The 14,506-nt window shown below is 41.8% G+C and overlaps 1 protein-coding gene across 5 annotated transcripts in view; it reads left to right on the top strand.

Annotated features, from left to right (window-relative positions):
- LOC147110566 (ubinuclein-1-like) overlaps positions 1-14,506 on the top strand; it is an 88,509-nt gene that overhangs the window by 71,578 nt on the left and 2,425 nt on the right. For 3 of the 5 annotated variants that reach the window (XM_086000652.1, XM_086000651.1, XM_086000653.1), the window contains 3 exons: positions 1,512-2,759; positions 6,977-7,250; positions 12,117-12,206. In XM_086000652.1, the coding sequence (XP_085856778.1) occupies positions 1,512-2,759; positions 6,977-7,250; positions 12,117-12,206 (1,612 nt within the window). The remainder of the gene's footprint in view (positions 1-1,511; positions 2,760-6,976; positions 7,251-12,116; positions 12,207-14,506) is intronic. The other 2 variants (XM_086000654.1, XM_086000655.1) reach the window with 2 other exon arrangements.

The following is a 14,506-nucleotide window of genomic DNA, read 5'->3' as shown; positions in this document are numbered from 1 at the left end:
TGTTTTACTAATGAGCAAAATCGTTTAACTCTGGACCTGTATGACACCGTAACCCATCAGATCCCAGTATCTGAGCTGGGACAAACTTTACCTTGTCTCCAAATATGGAAATGTATTCCTCAACATTGGCATGCTTTATTTTGGCAAAATACAAAAAATCCCAATAAGAACCAAGGTTATTTAGGAAGTACTTCCGAATTACAAAATACAACTTGTTGTAGGGTTATATAGCTTTAGTAACCATTATAATGGTGAAATTGGCTTTTTGGTGCACCCACTTAATAATAATAATTCAACTTTATTGTCATTGTACAATGCACAAGTACATGAACAACAAAATGTGATCTTGCAAGCTCCCATGAGTCCAGTACAAATAACATTAACATTAAACGTAAATAGCACCGTCCTGGGAGAAGCAAAGCCGCTGCGTCTGTGCGCGCTGCCATTCCATTTCCACCATTCCTCCTGTCCGACAATCTTCAGCCCAGGGGCTCCTTCCGTGACCTTCTCACCAACCGCCCCTCCTCGGGGCTCCTTCCGTGACCTTCTGCACCTGGTCTTCCCTGATGGTCACCTCTCCAGGTACTAACCAGGCCTGGCTCTGCTTAGCTTCCAAGCCTTGCCAGTGACCCTGTCCCTAGTCCCAGGAACAGGGCTCCTATGGGAACACTTAGTCATCTATCTTAGTTTTGTGAACTCCTCAGTGTGCAGTCCAATAAGGCATTTCCAAACAAAAGGCTAGTTATTGCTGGACATCTGAAAGACCTGATGATAATCACCTGTTGATGCTCAACAAGAGAAAAAAGGAAAGTTATAAATCAACTGTGGAGATTGCAGCTGACTGTAGATGGTTGGTTGCAGAGAATGCAGAATGGGTATCCAGGCTGTGGGATTGGCATGATATTAGTTGAAATAACAATCCCCTTTTCCTAGGGATATTCTTGGGGGAGGGGAACTTTAAATAGAAACTGTCATTGTATAAGAATTATAAAACAGCCATATAGAACCATAATCTTTGGTGCCCTGAGCAGCTCAAATGGGGGAGCGGGAAATGGAAATGCAAAGTATCACTTGTACTGCAGGGGGATTACTTTGTTCTTCAGACATAGCATTGACAAAAGTACTGAATTATAGTTTGTTTGATGAACTGTTCTAAAATGCAATGGTTTTGTAATCATAAGTAATTTTACAGCAGTTTTGCCAAGATATGAAATATTAGTCTACTAATCCACTACCACAAAAGTCACTTGAGCTAAAACGAGCTCTTGCACAGGCAAACCTTTTTTCACATCGTGAAATATCCAATTTCTGTAGCAAATGGTGAATAAAGTACCGGTTTCTTGTATACAAGTTTTAAATAATCCACCGCGTTTTGGAAATGAATACAATTGAAGGGAGTAGTAAAAAGAAAAATAGTTTGACAAAAAACATTTACAGAATCAGGAATACAATACAGTATAAATCTGACTTTAAAAGGGTTCAACATTAATACATTTTTGCTTCTTTTGCAGGACCAGATACTAAAGACTGAACGAAAATTGCAGCTATCAAGTACCCCAATTCATTGCGGTAACGCTGCGTCCATCGTGCAGGGACCATGCACTCCACCTTTGACCCCAATAAATGTGTCAGTTTCCTCCAATGCTGCTCAGAGTTCCAGTAATACGACAACCCCTCAGTCCTTCAGTTTAGACGATTCCCTTGATGAGGATCTACCCAATAACCAGCCTTCTCTGGAAGATGTGTCGGAAGCATTAGCTGCTCTCAATGGTGCTGCAGGAGGTACCAAGAACTTCAGTTCTTTAGTATCAAACTCATTGAGTGACAAAATAACAGTGGCGGTGTCATCAGAAGAAAAGAAACATGTACAGAAAGTTCCGACTCCCTCTTCTGCTCCATCACCTGCTGCTCAGTCACATTCACACCTCAATCTTTTAGCTGAGCAGGCATTAGCTTTGGGACAGCTGTCTCAGGAAAGGACTTCAGAAAGTACCACTAGTCTTATCACTGCCTTTAAAAACCATTCTTCTGCAAACAGCAAAGGTTTCACAGAGACTCTCCAAAACAAGCCGAAGCATCTTGGTTTGCAACGTACATCGCAGCCCCAACTTCAAAGCCAGGTGTCGACACAGGCTGGCAAACAGTACCATCAGACCACCTCACACCAGAAAAGCTACATGTCTTCACCATCTTTTAGCATAAGCAAACTGCAAAGCAGTTCTCAGACTAAAACTACCAGTCAGTTGCAACAACGGCCATTAATTCAGCACCTAAAAACCTCAACAAAGACTCAGAATTTCCATTCTGTCTCTTCATCTTTAGCAAGTAATATACAGACATCTCCCAGTCCTCAAAGAACGCTTGGTACTTCAATTACTTCTGTCAGTTGTACTGCAAAACATACCAACTCACAGAGCTCTGCAAATCAGACCTTCAAGTCTCCAATGACCATTGTCACGGCAACTAAACATTCTACCCCTTCTAGTAACCCTATTCAGAACATATCCAGTGTTCAAAGCTCTGTGTCCAGTAGTACTCATCTAAATAGACAGTCTCCATCTCCAGGACAAGCATTAAACCGGCAATCGCCTAATATAAACGTAAAGAAGCCCTCCATTTCTCAGAAACTTACTCTAGTGGCCCCTCCAGGTGGTAGTAATGGAGATTCAAGTAGTGGGACACAGGGCGTAGCTAAACTGCTAACTTCTTCTCTTAAACCTTCAGTTGTTAATAGTTCCACGGCTACAGGCGCAATGCTGGTGAGTGTAAACAGGAATGTGTGGACGTACTTTTAAAATATGCTATAGATTTAATAATTGTTGGAAAGGAAGGTTTAAAAGACTATGGCCTAGAAATTCAGTGGGCCTTGCGCCCACTTAGCGCCTAAAGAGGTCTTTCGCGCCGGCGGGGTGGTAGCGCGGAAATTGAGTGCAGCGGTATTGGCGGCGGTAGCCGTTAGCGCTGTGCCGGGACCGATGACGTCATCGGTGTGCGCGGTGGCCCGTAACGCCCCGAAACCGCGCCAATCCCCATATTTATTTGCACCCGCCTCCTCCGAAGCGGGCGCAAACAGCGAACAGAAAACGGGGCCGTCCTGCTGCCATAGTGGGGCGCTTTAAAGCTGAAGGGCCTGCCCGCACCTCCTTCCCCGGCCTCCTCCACCCCCCCCCCCCCCCCCCCCCCCTGCGGCATTGCCGGCTGGTTTCCGTGGAGCCCGGCACTTCTCCGTTGTGCCGGGCTCTTTTGCCGGCACTCGCGATCGGGGCTCCGGCCGTTGCAGGCACCTCCCCCTTAAGAGAAGGAGGAGGCCTGCAGTACCGCAGCCTGCCGCACCGCATCGGGTGGCGCTGCGGCAACTAGCGCGCCGATATTCAGTTGCAGCGCCCCAAACGGAGGCGGGCACACCCTGGTATAGCGCCCGCTTCCGAATTGGGGCGCAGAAGACGAATATACGGCGTGCGCTAATGCCTCCCCGCCCAGCGCTAACTTTTGGGCGCGAGCGAGCTGCCCGCGCCCAAGTGAATTTCTAGGCCAATAATTCAATATACTGATTCTGATATTCATTGTACCCTGGTATCCCTTACTACTTATGTATTTGAATATTGTTATACAGTATGCTACTTTTCCAAGATTGTAGGTTAGACCAGCAGTAGTGCTGATCAAAGCAAGAGATTTCTTGTCAAACTTAGTTACTGCTGATTCGAATTAAGTTGTGTTTCTTGGTCACGTCTGATTATTTTGTGCGTTAGATCACAGAGATCTGTGGTCAGATTTTATTTTTCTGAAGCATAAGTGTATTTTCAGAAACCAGAGAATGGGCAATACTTGTTCATTGTTTTATTCTAACATAAAGTCCTATTTAGCTGGTATTCTTCCTTAATTAAGGTCTTTTCTCTACCCTGTAAGGATCTCCCAGTTATGCCTCCTTTCTATAAGACCATATTCAGTGGTTGGATGAAACTGACCTGTGCACCTGTAAATGTTTTGTGCTTCTATTTGCTAATATTTTGTACATTTTTGTCATTTAATGCTAATGGACTAATGGTTCCAGACATTTAATTATTATCAAGCTGAATTGAGAGAACCATTTTGAATCACTTCACTCAGTTCTCGCTATATGTATACACTGATGCATTCATCTCAAAACATGATATTTTGACTCAATGCAAAGAAAAATACTCTTGGTACTTTGTGGCATGGACTTTGGTTTTAGTGTTTCAATTCGATTTTAAAATTCTTACCCTTGTTTTCAAATCTGTCCATGGCCTCGCCCCTCCCTATATCTGTCACCTCCTCCAGCCTTACAACTCTCTGAGATCTCTGCGCTCCTTCAATTCTGGCCTCTTGCGTGTCCCCGATTTTAATCGCTCCACCATTGGTGGCCGTGCCTTCAGCTGCCAAGGGCCTAAACTCTGGAATTCCTTCCCTAAACCTCTCCACCTTTCTCATCCTTTAATCCGTACCCCTTTGACCAAGCTTTTGGTCATCTGCCCTAACATATCCTTATGTGGCTCGGTGTCAAATTTTGTTCGATAATTCGCTCCTGTGAAGCGCCTTGGGGAGTTTTACTATGTTAAAGGCGCTATATAAATGCAAGTTGTTATTGATCTACCTGAATGAGTTGGAGATGCATATTTAGGATTTTTGTCACATACAAGTAAAGTTAGCTGTGCCTTTCAAAATGTTGAATCATGTAATCTAATTAACCTAAAAAAGATGCAAAAAATGTTGGTTAACAGCAAAGTTTTTGCTAGAAAATCTTTCTTTTTAAGGGAATACTAAACTGTAATCTAAGCTGTCACACCAGCCAGTTTTTGTGTTGAGACAAATGCAAAGACACCAAGGACATTGTTGCAAGGGATTCCCCTGCCAAGTTCCATTCTGTTTTCTTTTACTAATGCTGGTCTCAACCCTTCAGACAGGGTATTCCCTGAGTTGTGTGCATTGATAATGGGTTACTGTGGCAAGATGGAGGTTTGGTCTAAAATACTGTGCTTTGGTGAGCTGATTTTCAGATACTTTTTTTAAACCTTTTTTTTCATGATGTGGACAACGCTGGCACGGTCACATTTATTGGCCATCTCTAGTTGTGGACAACACTGGCAAGGTCACATTTATTGGCCATCTCTAGTTGTGGACAACGCTGGCACAGTCACATTTATTGGCCATCTCTAGTTGTGGACAACACTGGCAGGGTCACATTTATTGGCCATCTCTAGTTGTGGACAACACTGGCACGGTCACATTTATTGGCCATCTCTAGTTGTGGACAACACTGGCACGGTCACATTTATTGGCCATCTCTAGTTGTGGACAACGCTGGCACGGTCACATTTATTGGCCATCTCTAGTTGTGGACAACACTGGCAAGGTCACATTTATTGGCCATCTCTAGTTGTGGACAACGCTGGCACGGTCACATTTATTGGCCATCTCTAGTTGTGGACAACACTGGCACGGTCACATTTATTGGCCATCTCTAGTTGTGGACAACACTGGCAAGGTCACATTTATTGGCCATCTCTAGTTGTGGACAACACTGGCACGGTCACATTTATTGGCCATCTCTAGTTGCCCTGAGAAGGTGGTGTTGGACTTTCATCTTGAATAGCAATTGTTTGTACAACTGAGGGGCTTGTAAGACCACTTCAGAGAGCATTCAATTATAGTGTGGATCAGACTTGCGTGAAGGGGTAACCGGGTTTCTTCCCTGAAGGATATTAGTGACCTAGTTGGGGTTGTACAACAAACAATCAGCTTTCATGGTCTTGTTGTCCTAGCTCTAGCCTACAAATTACCTGATTTACTGAACTCAACTTCACAACTTGCCAACGAGAGATTTAAACTGAAGACCATGTGATTGGCTTTGGGGGAGATTGGAACCTTTGGAAATCCTGTTTGTAATACTTCAGGTTCCTCAAGTTCAGCTCTCCTACTCGGCCCTTTTTCCCTACTTAAAAAAGCTTCATTTCTCTTGTCTGGTCCACAGCAACACTGTTGAATTAACTCAGCTGGGCAGTCTTTCCTCACCCTGCACTGACCCCCATAGATGACGGTGGAACACCTTTTTGACTTAAATTCATGGTACTGTGAGAAAGTTTCATTAAATTTAAGCATCAACGACAAAATAGGTGAAAACCTCATCCTATCTGATTCTGCAAAAAAAAAATAAGAGCAATGCCCACCAAACTCTGACAGATTGCCTTGCTATCAGACCTGTGGGAAATGTATTTAAAGAAAGATTGCCCTTCTGTGGCTGAGGCACTGTATAACATGGTGCCTTCAGGAACAGGATACTTGCTCCTTGTTGTGCACACTGTTGAATACTTATAAGAACATAATGGGAGCAGGAGTAAGCCATAGGCTCCTCGAGCCTGCTCTGCAATTTAATAAGATCATGGCTGATCTTCAACCTCAACTCCACTTTCCCACCCTATCCTCATATCCCTTGATCCCAGGTCGTTGCTAGGCATCTATCGTCATCCTATAGAAAACCAACCAGAATTATTTTGATTGAAGGAATTAAATCCCAATCTGAATTAACAAATACATTCTGGCATAAATTTGGATCCAGCAATTGCAAGTGCTTAATCTAAACTCATTCTGGAGTTGACGAGACATGATGCAGGTCTGCAGCTCAAATGTGGACCTGTGCTGTCTGAGATGAACTAATATGCAAAATGGCAACACTCCTAAAACTTTTTCACTAATGAAAGGAAATAGCACTTATTGAACTACTTAAAATATAGACCTGCTAATTGTTTAATAATTTGTTCTCTACATTGCTTAATCAGAAGTATTAAAATTTATTTCACTGTCTCAGCAATTATGCAAAATAAAGTATGCTTGTATTGCAGGTGTTTTCAAACTACGAAAATAAATAGTATGTAATTCAGGTTAAAATGCAGCTTTAAGTGAATTAAGATTTTAAATACTGACTTAAAATGGGCATTTATGTTGATATTTTATGTCTTAGTCTCTACAGGCTACCACGGGAGCAGCGTTACTTGCCAGCTCTCCATCTTTGAGTCTTCTATCACCTTCCTTTAATACAACAAACCAGAAAATAACTTCAGCGACCCTGAGCCAAGCCTCACTCGGGATGATGCCAGGCATTGTTCCTACTATGCACTTTACATTCCCTACGGTTTTAACATTAGGCTCAGACTCTACACCAAAATCGGCTGTATCAACAGATGCAATAGTCACGGGACCTGCCCCAGGGACATTCCACCATGGCCTTGCACATAGTAAGTCGTACATTCTGGAAATTTTGGAGGGTGAATCGGGAGTCCACCTGGTTGTTTGAAATCGAATACAACACAATTCTTTGGCAGCATTTACGAAAGTGAGAGCACAGAAGTATTGTTCACTTCGAAATTTAGTGAGCATGTCAAGAAGTAATAAAAATTATTATTTTTAAAGTTTGGTGAATATTATAGTATTGAAGGTAAGTGCTGATGACCTAATTGAATAAATTGACTTAGTTGAACCCAGAGGTTTGATGTTAAAATCAAGTGTGCTTTAGTGATGGTATCATTGTTGCTTCATCTCCTGCAAACTGCTAGAATCAGTAACTCCCAGCCACTTCTCCCCAAAGATGTTATCAGTCGTCACTATTACATGCCATACTCAGTGGCAAAGGAATGTTAGACAAAATTCTTTGTAGTTGTAGTATTTTCTATTGAAGATACCTTGTTAGAGATGTTACAGTAGTTGGACGTAATGGGTCGTATTTTCCGATCAGAGGCTTCCCGCATGCGTAGGCCTCCAATCTGGAAAAAATCTATGCACTTACCTGAGGGCTCCCGAGGCGCGTATAGATCCGATGCTGGGCCTCTCCAACTCCAAGTGCGCAGGGCCTACGTATCCCAGGGGCGCATATGGTTCACAAGCGTCCCTGGGATCATGTGGGCCATGGGGAGCCAATCAAAGAAGGGGATCTTCCCTTTATACACTTGACAGATAGACCTGTCAAATATATGAATGGAGATCACCCCAAAAACACTTTAAAACATTAAATAATTTTTTTAAATCACATTTTTAAAATTAGTTGAAATTACAATAAATTAAATATTTTAAATAAAAATGTAATTATTTGAAAAAATAATTGAAGTTTTTTACAGGGCTAAAAATAAACTTTTATAAAAGTATTTTTAAATGATAAATGAGTGGGGGGGGAAAAATTTAAACTTTTTTTCAACTCTTATCCTGGTAAAAACAGGCCTTACGCCTGGTAAAAGCAGGCTTAAGAATTCTAAGGGTTTTCTGTGGGCGGAGGGTCTCCAGAAAGCGGAACTATCCGCCCGCAGAGGCCCTTCCCCAGGGCAGGCGGAGGAGGATCTGTCGAGAGCATTCTTGACAGATTGGATATGCCGGTTTTCAGCGCATGCACTGTGCATGTCTAAAAACGGCATTTCCGATGTCCCTATGGGTGTGTACACAGCGCGTACCCACCCGTAGGGATCGGAATATCCGGCCCATTGTGATATAACTAATACACAGAAATACTCAGATTTGGACATTCATGTAAGCAAAGATATTGCAAATCGATCTTTCCACCCAATTCCAAAAGTATTTGCTCTACCAGACACACTAAAATATCTTTTCAGCATTATAGATAATATACTTGATTGCACATTTCACGTGTAAAACTTGGATTGGAGCCATTACTTTTAGAGCTAAACACATTTTCAATATTCAAATAAAATAGTTAGCAATAACTGTCTCAAATTTGATTAAATTTCTTATTGTGGCCTTCTAGAAAGGAGTGTTTAGTCTTCTACTGAAAGTAATGGAACTGGTTTGAGCCAGTTGATTGGTTTCAACTAATACCACCAGACTCCTGTCTTTCAGGATCGTTGCTACCAATGACTGCCATTTCTTCATTGCCAATAACTGACAATAAGTATTGAACAGTTAGACTCCTCTACAGCTTAGTTAATTTTGTTATGCATCTGACCAAGAAAATACCATATATCAACTTTGATCGAAAATCTCGGACCCATGAATAGAACCACTTTAAACGGGGTATTTCATCATCAGTAATTTCTTAAGTGATTTAGAATTCTGATAGAATTTTTTTTTCAAAGTTTATATATTAAAAACCAAACGGATCTCTCGTAATGTCGTTAATGTATGGCTGTGTTGTTTAGCCGCTAGCCTGGGCTATCCCTATAAGTCCACTATTAAAGTCATTCTTGTAGGCAAAACTAGGCAACCAGCTGCTTGTAAATTGCTGAGGTCAATCCGAGGGAAATCGTAGCTTGTAGGTTTTGGCACCAGGTCAGAAGACCCCATCACAAAATGACTGGCTTCCTATTTTTAGAAAAGATTGTTTTGTATCTGCAACAAAGTGTCACACTTTGAAGGGTGATGTTAAGGCATTCTTGATGCGCTATCAATTACTCATAAAAGACTGAAAGTTAAGAGAGTAACTAAAGGCTTTTATTAACAAAAGAATAAAGGTCTGCCTCGAGTGGTCGACCGGTCCAGAAATACAAAGGGCTGGGGAGCAGTCACCTTTATACTAGGACTTGTGGGAGGAGTCAGCCGAGGCATGTCCAGGCATGTACACAGTGGAATACAAACAGTGGTTTACCACAATTCTGATGTACAATTTTAATGTATTGCGAGCAAACCTGACATGACATTGCTTACAGTAAGTCAGAGAATGTGCTGTTTTAAGGACAGGAACGTTATACCATGTAAAATACAATATTATTCGTGAATGTTCCTTTAAGGTTACTGAGTCTGGTTACTGAGTCTCATTGCTGTTAAATAAACTTTGGGCCATGTAGAGGTCAATTAAGAGGCTTCTACTATTAAGCAACCACTGAGTGAATTTATACAGAAATCAGTTAAGAGAATGTCGATATCCTGGTTCTAGTATTTTGTGTTCCTGAAGAGTTCTTGAATCTGAAAATCCATGACGGTGGAGGCACATCCTGGCATAAGTGATGTGCCAAAGTTCACGAGGTCAGGGGAGAGGCCATGGGTAGTGGGCCTTTAGCAAGTTGGAGTTGCATTTGAGGTGCTCCCATGCTAGAATGCCTGGAAAATCTGGGCGAAATTTGCTGGCTTTGGGAAGGGGACCTGGCCCCTCCCAACCCAGAAAGAGAAAGAGGCTTCCCCCTGGGTCAGGTGTCACATAACATTTTTAAAACTAAATTCCATCCCTCATCTTTGAGGGTTCAAGCCAGCTGTTCCTACAATGACTCTGCTGCAATTTGACCGAGGGCCAAGGTATGGCAACTGCTGATTTAGGGGGTGTTCCCACGTGCCCCCGCCCCCCACCTTACATCCGTGTTCTGTTGGGACAGACTTAACCTCTACCCCTCCAAGACCATACAGAAAACTTTGTCCCATAGCTGGACCTAGTGTATCTGTGTCCTGGCTGTGCTTGCGGCCATTCTGGTGGACACTTGCCAAAATGGCAACGTTGGAAGCATGACTCTATCTCTGTCTCAAAAGTAGACACAGGAGTTAGCCAGGAATGATTAAAACAACTACTTTTATTCAGCCACAGAGGTGGTTCCTTCCTGCCCAACTGATCACTGCCAGCTACACTATCAAATAAGCAAAAGTCACAGATATGATATAAACTGTATTTATATGACCTCTTGGGTAAAATAAAATACACGAAGCAGGTTGTAGCTCTTTTTAACCATTTTGTTTCTAAACATAGCTTTAAGCATTAATATTTTGTCTTGCTGTTCCCTTTATTTTCTGTCATTGTTAGGGGTGTAAATGATATGAATAAAAATATGCAAATTAAATTATAATTCCTTACATAAACTGCCCTTAGCTACAGTATTAAATAGGCAGCGTGAGTTATAGTAAGGAGCAAGAAATATATAATTGAAAAGATTAAATTAAATTATATCTTTACCAATTTAAGAAGCTTAGTGGCATAACATTTAGTGTTGCTGAAAGGTTTTCCTTACATAGATGTGTTTAAATTAATGACTTCCATTTAAAACCTCCCTCCAAATGTGAATAATAGTACAATCCTTTCAATATTTACCATTATTTCTGCTGTTTTAAAATTCTCATTAAAACAAATGAGATATTTTCTTGTAACCATTTAAAGTATATAAAAATGATTCAAAAATACCAACATTTCTACGCACAGTTTCACTTATGGCGCATGCAACATTATTTATATTTACAAAATAAACCGGCTTTAATACATTAAGTTGCATCAAGTTCCTGTGCATTACTTGAGATAAGATTCCAAAGTTCTTGTGTTTTTTTTGATGATTTTATGCATACTATAAACACTTCCAAAATGTACTTCCCTGGCAGACCTAAAGGAAGGGTTGGGGTTTACAAACCGCAAGTGCTGCCATGCTCTATGACTGGCTAGTCTTGCTGTCAATCATAGAAAACAAATTCTGGTAGTTATAGGCAGTGGATGCTGGGAATTGTAGTCTGCCAACTTGTCTCTTTAGCTGATGGTGATTGCTCAGAGAATCCCTATGAACTTAAATCCAAAGCTCCTCAGAGAGGGACAGGTTTCCGATGAAAAATATTAAACATAGAAAATGCTATTGTGTGAGTAAGCTTAGTCATCATCTTGTACATTTTGTAATTTGTTAATATGTACAATAGTGGCACCTGATAGCAAAAGTGACTAGGAGTTAGAGTCTGGGGAAAAAAATCTTTTTATCAAGGTGTTTGATGTGCATGGGGGAGTAAAAAGCTGAAATTGTATTTCTTTATATATTGTCCAACATGTACAGTAGTGAAACTCCATGATCAATTCACTGATTTAAGCACTTCATGTGGAAATGCAGTGGAGAACAATGGGAAAATAGTTTTAAAATAACATCTTTATTATATGTTTTGTTCGGTTGATTGTCCTTTAATGCTTCCCGCAGTCTTGGTCTCATTTTGAACTGTTTCTCAGCTGCACCTTTGACATTGAACAGTCACTGATATGCTGTGCAATGTCGATGGCATCAAACCACTTTCACATCTTTTAAGCCAGTGATTGGGCTTATTAATGCAGATGGCTGTGCTGAAATAACTAATCATTTAAACTGCATGCTGTCGTGTTCAAAGCTGTGGCTGTCCACTCTCACCGATCGGCTCTTTTTCTCTCCTTCCTCTAGGTATTTTTGCTGGCTTACACACAACCCCTCACCATGCAGTGCAGCTTCCACATGCAGTTTTGCCCACCCACATACAGCAGTCTCTCCAAGGTAATACAGCATGTGACTTGTGTGTCTTCCCACTGTGTGTATCCTACCAGGATCGCAGATAGCTAAATGTGATATCAAGTTTCACTTTAATTTTAGTGACACTCAGTTTGTGTACAAAAAGTAACATATTACATTTCTTTGTATTATTTTACAAACATTTAAAAAGAAAAAGTGACAAACAGTCTGACTTTGGAGGTTATGGGCAGGATTTTCATTGGGCCGTGGAGGCGGGATTGGAGACGTGTGGGGGGTTAAAATCCCGAAATCGGGGGGCACGAACCCATCCCGCCTCCATGCCAGTTTCAAAGGAGGCGGGTACCCGACCCGCACTGGGATCCGCCTCCCCGAGGCGGGAAGGGGATTAGTGCCAATTAACTGCCTGCTAACAGGTAGTTAACAGGCAGTTTTTAGCCTAATCCCTATTTTTAATGTTGAAGTGTGGGATTCCCGACGGCTCCAAACCACGCCAAGTTAGAGGAGGCGGACCGTCAGAATGAAGGGCTTGGAGGGGTCGAGATGTCCAGTGTTCAGGTGAGTGATGGGTGCATGAGTGCAAAGGTAAGTGTGTTTGGTGTGTTTAAAGAAGTTTTACATACCTTTACTTACCTTTACAGCCTTCCTTCCTTCAGGTCTTGGGAGTCTCTCATCTCACCGGCACAGAAAGCAGAATGGCTGCGAGCTGTCAAAAATTGCAGCATTCAGCTTTCTGTTCCGGGTAGATCTCTAAATCAGCCTGAGAGGAAGGAATTAACCTGGAGTACAGATTGTCAGTGTTTAACAGCTTCAAACAGCTGTGAAACGCTGATATTTCATCTGTCAAAAGGTCTTGACAGATGAAATATCAATCTGTGACATCACCTGTTGCTGGGTGGCCCTTAATTGGCCTGCTGAGCCCGCTGGGCGAGCTCAACAAGGTCAATCAAGTCAAAATCGCGTGGGTTGGCTAGAACTCTATGGAGGCGGGACTACAACCCCAAAAGTTGTAGTCCTGCCTCTACCCGCCGCCTCAATGAAAATCCAGCCCTATGTGTCAATGTGCAGAGAATTTTAAGAGGCAAAGTCTGACTATTGAGAGATTGTAATTATAGCTTTGAGATGTTTGTTTTATACTATCTAAAATGGTTTGTTGTCTTGCTCTTTAAATTATATTCCATTAGTTATGAGTGGCAGTCAGCTTCCAAAAAGGAGCTGTATTGCTTATTTTGCTAATGCTCGCATTAAAATTACAATATTAAATTTGTACCCCCAACACTGATAATGGGCGTTACTGATCCCAAATCTGAGAAGTTAATTCAACATAATTAAGAGCCCATTAAGCTTGTTATTCCCACTATACGTGTTAATGCATCTCCCTCGCACTGTTGGGTTACATATTCTCCAGCAATCCGTCTTCAAATAAAAAATATTCAAGAAAGACACAAGGAAATTTAGAAGTTGTAGTATTCTTTATTTGATAATGTTGCAGTGCAATGGTTAGTGCTCCATACCATCGCAAACTGCCTACATTATTTTGGGGTGGTGGTGGAGAGGAAGGGAGGGTTGTGTTAAAATTTAAAGCAGAACAATACTCCTGCTACCCTGTCTGGTTCATCATTTTTGATGTGAGTCGACTACAGCTTCACATTCTCGCTTCCAGTCCAAACCCGTTTCATTATTCACGGGGAGCAAGAGATGTGCTGATTCTCGGCTGGAATGCAGGTAGGGTTGCTACAAACCTGGGCGAGGGAAGGGAAAATTGACCAGCATGCTCGCTTCTGATCCCTATCCAGTCTATCCTACTGGAGGGAGATGGGTTGTAGATGTTGGGTGAAGATAGGACTGGGGTCCGTTATGATGGCCCTCCATGATCGAATAGCCTCCTCACATGTGAATAATGACACTTAGCCGAAGAACTGCAGGGCAACTGCTGCCTGTGGCACTGTACCTCCAGCAAGGTGACCGTGGCTTCAGGAGAGGAGAAAGGAAGAAAAAACATAGCAGGAAAAATTAGGAATTAAAGGAGGAAAAATAGGTTCACTATTGCATCTGTTAGTGCAGCTGATGTAGAAGGTGTGATGTGAATTGGACTGGAGGTGTGATTGATTAGCTTTAACAAAAATTAATACTTTTAAATTAGTCCCTGGAAGAAAATCTGTCTGTTAATTCTTTGTCTCTATTTACATTTAGAAGTAAGCACCAATATTGACTTGCTCAAGATAATTTGTTTTTGTGCAGTGTCAACTGACAGGAATAATAGAACCTTGAAATTTAGTTCAGTTTGAATGAAGCTTTCCTTGAATATAAACCGTCCTTGCACCTCT

This window comes from Somniosus microcephalus, chromosome 11 (genome assembly GCF_052327205.1).
Source record: "Somniosus microcephalus isolate GS21.2 chromosome 11, FLI_Smic_1.0, whole genome shotgun sequence".
Lineage (NCBI taxonomy): Eukaryota > Metazoa > Chordata > Chondrichthyes > Squaliformes > Somniosidae > Somniosus > Somniosus microcephalus.
The sequence above is the reverse complement of the archived record's forward strand: the minus strand, read 5'-3'. Positions and strand labels throughout refer to the sequence as shown.